Consider the following 14070-nt stretch of genomic DNA (forward strand, 5'->3'; position numbering starts at 1 on the left):
GAGGCGTTCGTGGAGGCGGGGCGTGAGGGAGTCGAGCCTGGCCACAGGCCCCACCCCTAACGTGGAGGGTAGGGCGCCCGGAGGCGGAGGGCGATGACCTCACTGCCACTCATTCGGCGTTTGTGGTCTCCACGCACCGCGTAGGCCTGGGGCGGATCTGGGGGCGTGGCTTAGAGATGCCACGCCCCGGTGTTTTTTTTAAGGGCGTGACCTACCACTCGAGCGCTTCTGTTCAGCAGGGTATCAGAGCAGGGAAATGACTCGGATAAGGTTACGTAGCAAGCTGAGACCAGTTCTCCTTCCAGTGACCTCACCAGACTACAATGGGGCTGACAGCATCGTCTGGCCTGTTGTCTCCCTGCTCTGATACAGCTCTTCCTATCTGATGTCCACGCCTCCCTGCGGCAAGTGCAAGTTGCTTGCCCCCCATATTCACTTATCTAAAATTGGAGGTGAGCACCAGGGGATTGCTAGCCCTTGACACAGAACCAACCCAGTGATCTGCAGCGAGGAATGGGCTAGAGTCCAGAGTGGCAGAAAGCACCTAGATGTAGCTCCAAATGGGGCCTGGGTCCCATCGCTACCATTTACTGGGTGATTCGGTCCGCGAGCTTCCATTTTCTCCAGATGCTGGAATTAGATCAAGGACTGTATAACTTTTCTTATTTTTTAGGTCAGAGGCTCCTTTGAGAACTTGAAGAAAACCACCAACCTTTCTGAAGAAAAAAGGACAAGAGATACAATTAAACTTCGGGGACTTTCTGGGGTCCCCGAAGTACAGCAGTAGACCCCAAGTTAAAAATTTCAAGAATCTCAAAGGCCTTTCCTAGTTTTAGGATTCTAAGATCTTCTTCAACCTTCCTATGTACCAGATATTAGATCAGATCTCACCTATTATGTTTTTTTTTTCTTTTGGTCATATGTTGTCCAAAAGATACAATAACCGCTGCTTTGGTAGTCTGGGCTCCTGCGGAGTATTTAATTGATCAGGTAATTGTGACTTTTTAATTGGAAAGGCTAGTAGATTGTACAAATTTAGGATGATGGAGAACCTAAATTACAACTTAATCACTTCCTTATGTTAACTTGTTTGAGCAGCCACAGGGGCTGGTAGCTTTACTGTGCAATATAAGAACTTTATGGAAGTCATGTACCCCTGCGCTGGGAAGTGTTTTAATAAGGCTGATGAGACCTATTCATAAATGCCCTTCTCCCCACTAGTCTGGCTACCCCGTGAGGGCTGGGATACTGTCTACTTTGCTCACCACTGTTGTCTAGCACGGTGACTAATACATGGAAATTTATTTTTAAAGATTTTATTTATCTGAGAGACAGAACATGAGTGGGGGGAGCAGAGGGAGAGGGACAAGCAGAACTCCCTGCTGGGCAGGGCTAGATCCTAGGACCCTGACATCATAACCCAAGCCGAAGTCAGATGCTTCACTGACTGAGCCACCCAGGTGCTTAAATCAATCTACCAAATCATGGTATTTGGATTATAAAGGGGGGAATGTGCATTAAGATGACTTCCACGTCAGGGACCTTCCATGTATTTCTTCATTAAACATATTGCTCAGTTGTAAGATTATTTTAGCATAAACTTCTTTTGGATTCTTCCATTAGCAACCTTTAACATGCTCATGTTGGTGGTGATTTACCTGAATGAGGTGCCTGCCTCCTTGCACCACTCTGGTTTCAAATGATTATGGACAGATCTTGGCTTTATTGACTAGAATAAAACAGCCACAAGTTGTATCCTTCATGGTGAAAAAGCAGAAACAATCCACATACTCCCAAACAGGCAGCGGAATCCTATTACCTCCATGAAAACAGAATACTATATAGCTCTTAAGTTAGAAATATGGGGATTTGTCAACACAACAGATAGGAATGTAAATGGCAAACATTAAGTGGAGTACAAAACTGATTAAAACTATGTTTTAGGGCGCCTGGGTGGCTCAGTGGGTTAAGCCGCTGCCTTCGGCTCAGGTCATGATCTCAGGATCCTGGGATCGAGTCTCACATCGGGCTCTCTGCTCAGCAGGGAGCCTGCTTCCTCCTCTCTCTCTGCCTGCCTCTCTGCCTACTTGTGATCTCTCTCTGTCAAATAAATAAATAAAATCTTTAAAAAAAAAAAACAAAACAAAAAAACCCACTATGTTTTAAAAGTGATTGCTGGGGCGCCTGGGTGGCTCAGTCATTAAGCGTCTGCCTTCGGCTTGGGGCCTGATCCCAGAATCCTGGGATCGAGCCCCGAATCGGGCTCCCAGCTTGGCGGGAAGCCTGCTTCTCCCTCTCCCACTCCCTCTGCTTGTGTTCCCTCTCTCACCGTGTCTCTGTCAAATAAATAAATAAAATCTTTTTTAAAAAAAAAGTGATTGCTAAGGGGCACCTAGCTGGCTCAGTTGGTAGAGCATGCGACTCTTGTTCTCAAGGTCCTGAATTCAAGCTCCATGTTGGGCAATAAAGCCCATTTTTAAAAAGTATATTTTATTTATTTGACACAGAGCATGAGCAGGGTTGGGGGGTAGGGCAGACTCCTGCTGAGCAGGGAGCCCGAGATACAGGGCTCGATCCCAGGACCCTGAGATCATGACCTGAGCCAAAGGCAGAGGCTTTAACCCACTGAGCCAACCAGGCACCCCCTTTCAAGTCCAAAAGTCAAGATCCTCTGCCTCCAAAGTTGACAGACAATAGCATAAGGAAAGTGAGGCCTGTCTAGTGAAAGAAAGCCAGCCAGGACAGGCAGACATTTGAACAATGGAAATGTCTTGCTTAGTCTTCCTACCATTGCATTTGCTCAGGACTGTGGATGAAAGAGGATTCTGATGGATTCTGTACATGAATCAACTGTGAAAGTGGTCTGGGGCAGAAGAGAGCCTAGGCCCTGGGTCAGCAGTGCCAGTGTGCTGCTTCTGGCTTTGCCATTTACTAGCGGTGTGACCTGAGGAAGTGCACTTTTCTGCACCTCTCTCATTTGTAAAGGGTGGTAACCCTCATAAGGCTCGTGGGAGGATTAAGGGAGAGAAAACATGCAAATCACTCTTTCCTAGTCACTCAGCAGTCTTGGTCTCTTTCTTGTAGCCTCTCCATAGGTCAGCCTTCCCATGGATTGAATATTCCACTATTCGTGACTAGTAACACCTTGGGTTTGCATTGAAATTTTTACCTGGAGAGGTCAGATATCCATATATTAAATGTTCACAGAGTTACTAGACACTTATGTCAGGCTGGCCGGCCACAGGCTTGGGGGTGGGAGTGACCTTAACACTATTTTACTGGTGGGACTTCAGACACCATTAAGGACTAAGTGACTTATCCAACATCACTCATTAAGTCAGGAGAGGGCTGAAACAGCATGAAATATATCACATCTAAGCACACAGTTCACATGTGACCCTTAATACACAACTGCTACTTTCTTGTGTTAGGCCAACATATGGTGTACACACAATTTCATTTATCAGTGATTAGAGCTTCTCTTAACAGAGGCACTGGTTTTTAGCTTGCAAGAGAGAGAACATGAGACTCTACAATGTAAAAGTGAATAGAGACAGAACAAGATGTATGTTATGAAAAAGGCTAAGATCAGAAACTTGGCCTCTATTCCAGACAGATTTTTCTTTTTAAGAAAATCATAGTGGGACAGAGGTAGAAAATGACAGTTTTTAGAATTGCATAGCAACTTGGTCAGCAACAGGGAAAAGATACCTGAGACCGGACTACAAATATTAAAAATGTGATTTTTAATAATATAAGTACAAAATTTTATTTCTTTATACAACTGTAATGGGATTTGGATCAAACCACTAGAATTTAAAAAACAAAATAAAACAATGATATAAAAACTGCAAGAAGGTCTGAATCCAAAGTTTTTCCTCTAGTAGTACCAAATTCCACAAGGTACAGACTATTATACAAATGTGTACAAATTTAAATACAAATACAATAGGGTTGGGGTTTAAAGGAAAACAAACAAACAAAAAGTAGGTCCTCATCAGGATTTCATTAATGTGCACAAATGACAAGGGTAGGATTGACTTCTTCCATACTAATCCGTGTCTTCAAGGCCCCTCATTGATATACCCTGTGTCAAACAGGAAGTTTCCATGGGTAAAGATGAGGCGTGGCACAGGGTCTAACACACAAAATCAAACCCAGATTTCTGCTCTTCTTGATTTTGGTTCCCAAACATACCCATTTCCTTGTGTTTCCCCAATTAAACTTCACAACCGCTCTGAGCTGAGGGCCGATCAGCAGCCAGAGTACAGTCAGGAAACAAAGCCCCGGGACCACTCCGGTGGGAAGAGGGAAGGGATTAAGTTAGACGCAGGCTGGCTGCATGGTCCTCAAAGATCTACTTTGATGCTGTCGTGCTCCATCTAGGCCCGGGGAGGAAAGCCCAGTTACCCCGGAGCTTGGTTTTGGCAGGGAATCTCACACCAGATTGAAAAACAGCTCTGAAGTGCTCAACTGTCTTCTTTGGAACTGGGAAGCAAAAGTCTAGTTCTTTGGAAAAATGGGCAGCTGTGAATGGTAACATTCCTTTTAATTATGCTTTCCTTGACATTATTGAATAATAAAGCATTAGAATCCCGACATAATGATTCCTTTTTGAGGCACGATACCTTAAAATGTGGATGATTTGGAGTTTTCAGAGGAGACCAGAGGAAAGACGGAGGGAAAAATGACAAATCTGCATCTTCCACATGCTGTTGCTGGTGGAGACTTTTGTTATTAAATTATATATACAGAAATTTACAGGATAAATTAAAATCTAAGAGATTCTAAAGAGTTAAATACACATAATTAAAACACATTCACACGCGCACATAAATAAACCTACATGAGAATCGAGTACTTTTTTTTGCAATTCACTTATGTGTGGAATGCAGAACACTGGGTATCTATCTGTCCACCAGGGGAGCCAACGGGATGAACCCAAGAATCATGCTGGGCAAAGTTCATCTTCCCCAACCATCCAGCAACTAAGCAGCAAAACCTGTGAGGACTCAGTGACTAAGCTAATGCCGCTGATGGAAGATACCAGCAATTAGTTCTGCAGATGGAATATTCTGGGTCATCTCACAATATATGCAATTCAACTTGTGCAATAACAACTTTACCCTCTCCAAGGTGTTTTATGCTGCTGGGGCTCACGTAACTCCTTGGCCCCTACTGAGGCTGCTAATGGTACCAATGATTACAAGAAATTTTGAGACACGGACACCTGTGTAGCAGGAATTGGAATGAACCCCCTACGAAGTTCACCTAAGCCACTGCAGTTAACTGTGAGATGGGAATGATTTCATCACTTCCTACCTAGGTCACTTCAAATTGAAAGGCTTTGTATGTTTAGTCACCTGGCATCTTCCCATAATCTTTCCTATTACATTTCCGACTCTAAGACAGGTAAGGCAAATGGTCAGTGATGGGTCTGGAGGTACAACTGAGTTTGGAAAAAAATCACATTTTAGCTGTCCATAAAGAGATGCCCTTGGCACCCAGAACAAGCCCCCAGCCCCCAAGTTACACTGATTTTTAAGGCAGATTTATCCACCACAGGAGAAAAAAGAATCCCAAGCCCATATTCATGCCAAGTTTTCTTCTTGGCTAAACCTTTGCCATTTCATAAAATTATTAAAAGCAAAGTAGTTACAGTCCTATGTATATATTGTACATTATATATATATATACATATATATACATATATATGTATATATATAAAAATTTAAAACCTACACCCGGAGGCCAGTGAAGGGATCTGGAACAGTCCTATATACACAAACCAGCAATGGTGGAGGATAAGGTCTCTGTCCCGGGACTCCACGCTGTCACAGTCCAGGCATGATGTAAGCAATGTTGTCTAGTGTGTTTGACTGCAAAACAAGGGAAAAGGTTCAGCTGAAGAGTACTCTACCTTAGTTCCCTGAGACCTATTTCTTTGTCAGGGGAGAGAGATGAGAAGGGAACCCGAGAGTTAGAGAAAGCAGCGGGAGCGTGAAGCTGGCGGCCTGTTCTCTGCTCCGCTAGAAGCTTCTCTACTGGCTCTTTCCCATTAGTCGTTGTGGAGAAGAGGCAGAAGATTCCTGTACTTTCTTTGTGTGCAGAAGACCAAACAGGCCACAGAGGAGGTGAAGCCCCTCAAGGCTAGAAGGCTTCCCTCCAGAGGACTGTTTAGGGAAATGGCACACTTTCTAGCTGCGCTGAAGGCATGGCCTGCACTCAGCAATACGGTACCGTGTGTGTGGGCCAAGGGACAGAGGGAGTGCCATCTGCCAGGAAGCCATGTGAGCCTGTGTCCAACAGAGCTCGTTAAGGCAGGGCCTCCGTGGCTCCTGAGGGGTCTGGCTGAAAAAAATCCAAGGACAACTCACCAAGACCTGTTTGGGACAGCCGTTCAGTTCAGGTAGTTGTGTGGTCAGACACGCCAAGGGGCCAAGCGCGCAGATGATGGAATCCAGAAGCACTGACAAACTGCCGGACACGGCCACCATGCCCTGAAAGGAGAGCAGGAAGGGAGAGTAGGTTGTAACTCGAGGCCCACTCCTGACGCTCCCTCCATGTTCTGGTTGCTTTCCTCACATTGTTCTTTAAGTCCTGCCAGTTCTCTGCAATTTGCAGCAGAAATGAGAAGGTATCTGCAGAAGTACTTTTCTTATGAACTCCATGAATATAGCTCAATGTGGTAATGACGAAAGTTCTATAGTCCTACACACTAACATGTGACACACACATATGTGTACTTCACCTTTGTGGCTTTTTGATAGCTGATGATACCACTTTTCTGGGTTGAATTGTTCACTCTCAGAAAGAAGTAAATCGAGTTCATGTCAAATTTTAATATCTTGCACAATTCATAATGTTCCCCTGCTTCTGTGATTCAAATAGATAAGAAATAAGACTGCTTGCTGCCAGGGTGCCTGCTCAGCTCTGGTAGCACCTTCTTTATCTAGAAACACTGTGGGACTATGCCAACTAGCCAGGTAGCACAGCAGAGTCCTTCAGAGAATGACCTCTGGGCTCAGGACCACTGGGTCCCCAACTCATGGCTTCTGTCCTGGGGCAAGATGCTTCTTATGCTGTGCTGTAAATGAGCCTATGCAGAGGGGATTAAGGGAAATAAAAGGTGTAAGGTGCTTCCCAGTTACATGGCAAGTGCTCAAAAAGTACCAGTAGTTATGATTATTACCAGCATCTTTGCCTCCCAAACTGCATTTCTAACTGCCTGCTAGGTCTCTCACTGTGTTTCCAGATCTCAACATGCCATAAAGTGAGATCACCTCCTCTCCTCCTAGAATCCTTTCTCTGCTAAAGTCACTACCACTCACACGACTGTCCAGTCTCAAGGCCTTGCCATCACTGATTCTTCCTTCCCCCTGTCCTAAGAGGCTCCCCTCACCTCTTCCCAGGGGAGGCTATGCAGCAAGGGGTTAAGATTAGCATGGACCTTGAGGTCTCACCACCAAATTCAAGCCTCTGTTATAGCACTTGGGGCTGAACTCCAGAGCAAGTTACTTAGCCTCTCTGTTCTTCCCTTTTACAGAAACATAAATTTTGCCCCATAAAGATTTGGTGTTAATTACATGAAAGAATCCACCTGAGGCATCTGAACATCTGAAAAGCTGGCTGAGGAAGCAGTCAACCAGTTAGTAATTAATAATATTATTCCAGGGGAGCCTGTGTGGCTCAGTGGGTTAAAGCCTCTGACTTTGGCTCAGGTCATGATCTCAGGGTTCTGGGATCGTGCCCCGCATCAGGCTCTCTGCTCAGCAGGGAGCCTGCTTCCCCGCTCTCTCTCTCTCTGCCTGCCTCTCTGCCTACGTGTGATCTCTGTCTGTCAAATAAGTAAATAAAATCTTAAAAAAAATTATTCCATTAGTTTTCCCTATAGTTAATTACAGTTAATATTTTATGTCTTACTCTCCTAATGAATTATAAGCAACTTGATGGCAGGAATCATGTCCTATTCCTTTTTATATTCTCTCAAGAACTACTGGTATTCTGCACACAGTAAGCCCTCAATAAGTATTTGTTGAATTATTCAAATCTTTGTCATTTGTGGACTGCATTATTGCTATATAACTTCTCCCCAGTACCAGTCTCTTTTCATTCCCAATCTGAAATAGAAGATATTTCCAGAGAAAACCAAATGCAAGCTCTGATCACCTCTCTCCCTACTGAAAAAAAAAAGAAAAAAAAAAAAAATCCCTGCAGTTCCTCCATAGCAGAGTATAAACATTTGAGAGCATCTGAGACCTTCTGTAATTTGGGCTACAGCCTTAATTTTCAGCCTTCCTCTACCTTACATGTTGGTGTTCTAGATTTTCATCATTTTAGCAGTAAAACCCTTTTTTTCAGATAAAACCTGATGTGGAAGAAACAAAGCAAATGAGCAAAGAGAAAACAGAGCGAGATGGGACGCCTGGGTGGCTTAGCTGGTTGAATGTTCAACTCTTGGTTTCAGCTCAGGTTGAGATCTCAGGGTCCTGAGGTCAAGCCCCATGTCAGGGCACTGCACTCAGTGTGGAGTCTGCTTGAGATTCTCTCTCCATCTCCCTCTGCCCCTCCCACTTGTGCTGTCTCAAATAAATAAATGAAATCTTAAAAAGAGAGAGAGGGGGGCAAACCAAAACACAGACTCTTTTAAAAAAAATTTTTTTCAGGGGCGCCTGGGTGGCTCAGTGGTTAAGCATCTGCCTTTGGCTCGGGTCATGATCCCAGAGTCCTGGGATCAAGTCCCGCATCAGGCTCCCTGCTCGGTAGGAAGCCTGCTTCTCCCTCTTCCCTTTCCCCCTGCTTGTGTTCCATCTCTCACTGTATCTCTCTCTGTCACATAAATAAATAAAATCTTAAAAAAAAATAATAAATTTTTTACAAAAAAGATGTTATTTGTTTATTAGAGAGATGGAGAGAGAGCACAAGTAGGCAGAACAGCAGGCAGAGGAAGAGGGAGAAACAGGCTCTCCACTGAGCAGGGAGCCCGATGCAGGGCTTGATCCCAGGATCCTGATTGTGACCTGAGCCGAAGGCAGCTGCTTAACCAACTGAGCCACCCAGGCGCCCCAAGAAACAGACTCTTAACTATAGAGAACTGACAGTTACCAAACGGGAGGCAGGCAGGGAGACGGGTGAAATAAGTAATGGGGGTTCGGGAATGCATTTGTTGTGATGAGCACCAACTGATGTATGGAGTGTTGAATCACTATCCTGCACACCTGAAACAACTATTATACTGCATGGTAACTAACTGGAATTTATTTAATTTTTTTAAAAAAGGTTTTATTTGTCAGAGAGAGAGCCCAAGCAGGGGGAGCGACAAGTAGAGGAAGAAGCAGGCTCCCTGCTGAGCAAGGGGCCTGATGCGGAACTTGATCCCAGGACCCTGGGATAATGATCTGAGCCAAAGGCAGACACTTAACTGACTGAGCCACCCAGGCATCCCAACTAACTGGGATTGAAATAAAAACTTACAAGAAACCCTGGTATGGAATCTCAATATGCAAAACAGCTAGAAGATCTGGTTAAAGTGGAAGTGGGGGTCTACGGCCTCACTGGGGCTCCTCTCGTCCATCTCTGTGGAAGACTCTAACGTCAAGAAATAGATGTGCAACATTTTCTGGTTTTGGAAGGTCTCTCTCCAAAGTCTCCATGAGACAAAACCCTCCAGATCCTTTCAGGCCCTGTTAGAAGAGCACCTTCCTTTGACAAAATCTCTCCTGACTCCCCCTAACTCCCTTTGTTCTCTAGCTAGCCTCGCTGTATCAGTTCAGCACAGAGCAAAAGAGGGAGACAGAGTTAGGAGTAACGCATGCTGGGCTCTGCCACAGTGTGTCCACTTGTAATAGTCACTTAATTTTACTAGATTCCTAGTATGCAATCTGTAAATAAGTGACTTGTAGACATCAATGTTCCTTAAAGCATAGTATGTATTTTTAGGTAACATATAGGTGAACACAAATTATTCTGACATACCCATTGTGATGTATTATATTAGAAAAAAATTAGAATATCAGACTTGTGATATCAAGGATATCATTGCGGAAGCATGGATAGATTTAGTCAAATAAAAATATAAGGTAAATAACTGAGTGGTGCAAGGAAACTGCAAAATTGTGAGGATGTATTCAAGTGACTGATGCCTGGGAAAAAGCAGACTGGAGAGGGATCGGGAATTACTGCTAATGGGTGTGGAGTATCTTTTGGGAGTAACGAAAATGTTCTGGAATTAGGTAGCAATGAGGCCACAATTCCATCAATATACTGAAAACCGCTAACTCCTACAGTTCGAAAAGGTAAACTTTATTGTTTGTGAATTAGATCTTGATAAGACCCTTTGTTACATAAAATAAAGTGGGCTAGGAAACTTGTGCAAGTCTTTCCCTTTTCTAGGCACATGTATGTGTACTCTCTCCAAGCAGCTGCTCATAGAAGCTGACTTGTTTTAATGGCTGATTATGTATATGCTCTATCTTTGCAGTGAAACTGTAAGTTTCCTAATGATATCACCTGGAAACCATCAGGAAGAGAGTCAGATTTTCTACTTCCCCAAGTTTTGGAATAATGCCTAGGTACTCAACAAATATTTGCTAAACTAAATGGAAATATCAGGGGAAGTGTGGAATATGGAAGGGGCATAAAACAAATCATTTTTACTTCTAACTTTAGGAAACTAAGAATCATAAATAAGGATCCCAGGATATTTTATTCTGGAAATATCTGTATCTATTTAAATATGTGAACCTGTATGAAAATACCCTAGTTGTTTTGAAACCTGCTAAGTTATTGAAATTAGCCAAAAAACTTGAATAACCTTCATCTTTTGTGGTCTTTGGCATTTTATTTGTTGAATAATATTAACAACACAACTTTGGGGCGCCTGGGTGGCTCAGTCGGTTAAGCAGCTGCCTTCAGCTCGGATCATGATCCAGGGTCCTCGGATCAAGCCCCACATCAGGCTCCCTGCTCAGCGGGGAGCCTGCTTCTCCCTCTCCCTCTGTGTGCCGCTGTGCCTACTTGTGCTTGCTATTTCTCTGTCAAATAAATAAATCAATCTTAAAAAAAAAAAATACAACTTCAACAGAGAAGCAAGTGAATAGCTTCATATTCCAACACTGATTTCTCAGCTTAGAAATGGCTTTAGTAGCAAAGACTGACTTCCTTGCTGGAATGTCCTATTAGGACCCAGTGGAAAACTGAAATACTACACGACTGAGTTAGCCAAGGGGGCAATATGGTAATAGAAATGGAACATGACAGCTTTGCAGGTTAAGTGATTTTGAAATTGAAGCTTAAAGGGACAAAGATCTCCCTAGGGCACACAGCGCTGTATAATTTAACACGGAGTAATGAAGAGCTTGAGAATCTCAATTTCCCTATTTGCTACCTATTTTATTTCTTTTTAAGATTTATTTATTTACTTTAGAGAGCAGGAGAGAGAGCACGAGGGCGACAGGGCAGGAAAAGGGGCAGAGGGAGAAGGAGAAAGTTTTAAGCATTCAGAATCTGCATTCAGCGCAGAGTCCAATATGGGGCTCATTGTCATCACCATGAGATCACAATCTGAGCCGAAACCAAGAGTCAGACGCTTAACCAACTGTGCCATTCAGGTGCCCCTTGCTACCCATTTTCAAAGAAGCAGAAGCACTCTTAATCCCCTGTACAGTTTACTCTGTCTACCCAAGACCTTACTGGAAATGTGCAGAAAAATTCAAACTGTCTTCTAAGTACAAGTGATTAAAATTTCCATGGGATTTGTATTCATTTCTCCCATTGCATTAAAAAAAAAGATCAAAATAAGTTACAGGATCAAATGTTGATTATATCTCAATAAAAACTGGGGAAAAAAGTTATAGGAGATTGCAACTCCTTTCTGTGCCATTGTTCAATGGTGTAAGCATAAACTTTGAGAGCCAATACGAAGAGTCCAAATCTCTGGACGGTTCTACTGGTATATATTTTCTTCATCATTGTCTCCCGAGCACCTGGAATAATCTAGCACACAACAGGAGTTGCTCAATGGATGCGTGTGGAAGGAGTAAATGGACTCATATCCTGTAAGAAACAAGTGACTGACAGTCACGTTCACCTCGGTTTCCTGCAGGCGGTGTCCGATGAGGCTTAGGGACTCCCCCAGCAGCTGCAGATGAGCAGCGACATCAATGGGCTCTGTCTCAGGGGCTTTGGCTGGAGAGGCTGGCAACAGCATGGTGGTGGGCGGGGATTTCTTTTGGGGTGACAGTACTCCTGCAGAGGAAGCTGAGAACAGAGATGAAATAGAGAACGCTTGCCTATGGCTTGGAACATCACAAAGATAGTCTTCCTGCTTTTCCCCCTTTTATGAGCTATACCAGGCATTTGGCAAAAGGAGGGACTGTGGGCCAAATCTGGCCCAAGCCTTGTTTTTGTATAGTCTGTGAGCTAAGAATAGTTTTCCATTTTTAAATGGTTGTAGAAAAAATAAAGAATATGTGACAAAGAGTGTCTATGGACCACAAGACCTAAAGTGTTACTCTGGCCCTTTACAGAAAAAGTTTGGTGACTTCTGATTTACATTTTCTAAATTTTTTTTTTGCAACCTGTAATATTCAGTAATAACATCTCAGTATCAAGATCTGCTTCTGACACAGGCTGCTCTCCCGATTCCTAGTAAAAAAGCAAGATTCACAACGCTCTAAGGAACAGAGGGTCGCAGTCACTACCTTTTACTTTCACGGGAACTTCTGAGCAGGATGCTTTTCTTTTCACAGTTGTAGCTTCTGCTTTGTTCTGTTTGTGTTGCAGATACTGAGCTTTTTGCTTCCAAATCTGCAGTCAGATCAGGGCCAAAGAAATTATGATAAATGAAACAGGACAAGACACAAGAGGGAAAGCAGTTATGGGAGAGGAGAGTGAAGGAAAGAAAGGAAAGCCTGGAGGGGGCCAGGTGGGGGCTGAACAGCAACTCTGAAGCTGAAGGTTACTGAACAGGTCTCAGATGCTGACCACCGTGGTATCTTAGTAGAGGACTCTTAATGTTCCTCCATGCTAACAGGCAGGTCTTGGCATGAATTTTGAGATTACTTGCAGGTCGAAATGTAAAACCATGGGGTAAACATGTGGCTCAGTATGCTGTCCATGGGGTTCAATATGCCATCCTACTGGATGGCAACGCCAACCACAGGATGACAATGACCCGGAAAATGGGAACGAAAGATAACCTAACCTGGGTGACAAATATTTTCATTTCACCCAGATGAATTCCCAGATCATCTTCACATCACCTGGATGGAGAGTGACTGGGAATGATTCCAATAGGACCAGTTTCCATTGTCTTCCTGGCTATGTGATAGTGGGATGGATTATTTGGTAATGGCCGATGAGGAGAAGGACCCGGAACCGGCTCACCTAGTGAGCAGAGCCCATAATTCTGATCGGCAGTAGCCAGGAGGAGGTGACCTTCCTCCATTCAGATCTGGTCTTACCAGTGGCTGTTTGCAGGAAAGGGCTGATTTTAGATTCTCTTTTGACCCGTAAACACTGCCCAAGTGAGGCCATCTTTTGGCTCAAATATAAGGTTGTTGGAAAACAACTAGATGAGGCTAGATAAGACAGCCTTCCTGCAGCTGACTCCTCACTAGAGTAAACTGGCACCGGCCAGTGTTAATGTGCTCTGCCAAACGATTTTCTATTGATTTGTGATTTTTTTCCACTGTTTTCACTGTTGGCTGGATGGGCTATATGAGAATGACACATTTTGGAAGGCATAAAGCAAGGAAAACTGTGTTTGTAAGGAAGTGTACTTACCAGTTTGTCCTTTTCTGGCAATTGCTTCCACACCTCAGCCAGTTTTTTACTAAGTTCCCCAAAATCTGCCATAAAAGAGTAAAAAGAATGTTAACACAGTAAAGATTTGACAATAAACCAAACAGAAGACTGATAAGAGCAAAGCCAGAAAAAGAATTTTCCAAGCTCAGATTTAAATAGCACAAGGTTCTTCTAGAAAACCGAACTAAAACCCCACCACTTTTCTTGACTCTTTTCTCTTGGGAGGGAAGGGGCTATCTTAGTGGTCATGAGACAGGCTCAAAT

At 43.7% G+C, this 14070-nt stretch overlaps 1 protein-coding gene across 4 annotated transcripts in view; it reads right to left on the minus strand.

Moving 5' to 3' along the window:
* Positions 1 to 3743: 3743 nt before the first annotated feature.
* Positions 3744 to 14070, minus strand: part of HMGXB4 (HMG-box containing 4) — a 31306-nt gene continuing 20979 nt past the window's right edge. For all 4 annotated transcript variants that reach the window (XM_044229303.1, XM_044229301.1, XM_044229299.1 and 1 more), the window contains 5 exons: positions 13786 to 13850; positions 12702 to 12807; positions 12089 to 12258; positions 6378 to 6500; positions 3744 to 5879 (listed from right to left, as the gene is read on the minus strand). In XM_044229303.1, coding sequence (XP_044085238.1) covers positions 5835 to 5879; positions 6378 to 6500; positions 12089 to 12258; positions 12702 to 12807; positions 13786 to 13850 — 509 coding nt within the window. In that variant the 3' untranslated portion in view covers positions 3744 to 5834. The remainder of the gene's footprint in view (positions 5880 to 6377; positions 6501 to 12088; positions 12259 to 12701; positions 12808 to 13785; positions 13851 to 14070) is intronic.

The sequence above is a fragment of the Neovison vison genome, chromosome 12, assembly GCF_020171115.1.
Source record: "Neovison vison isolate M4711 chromosome 12, ASM_NN_V1, whole genome shotgun sequence".
In the NCBI taxonomy this organism is placed as follows: Eukaryota; Metazoa; Chordata; class Mammalia; order Carnivora; family Mustelidae; genus Neogale; species Neogale vison.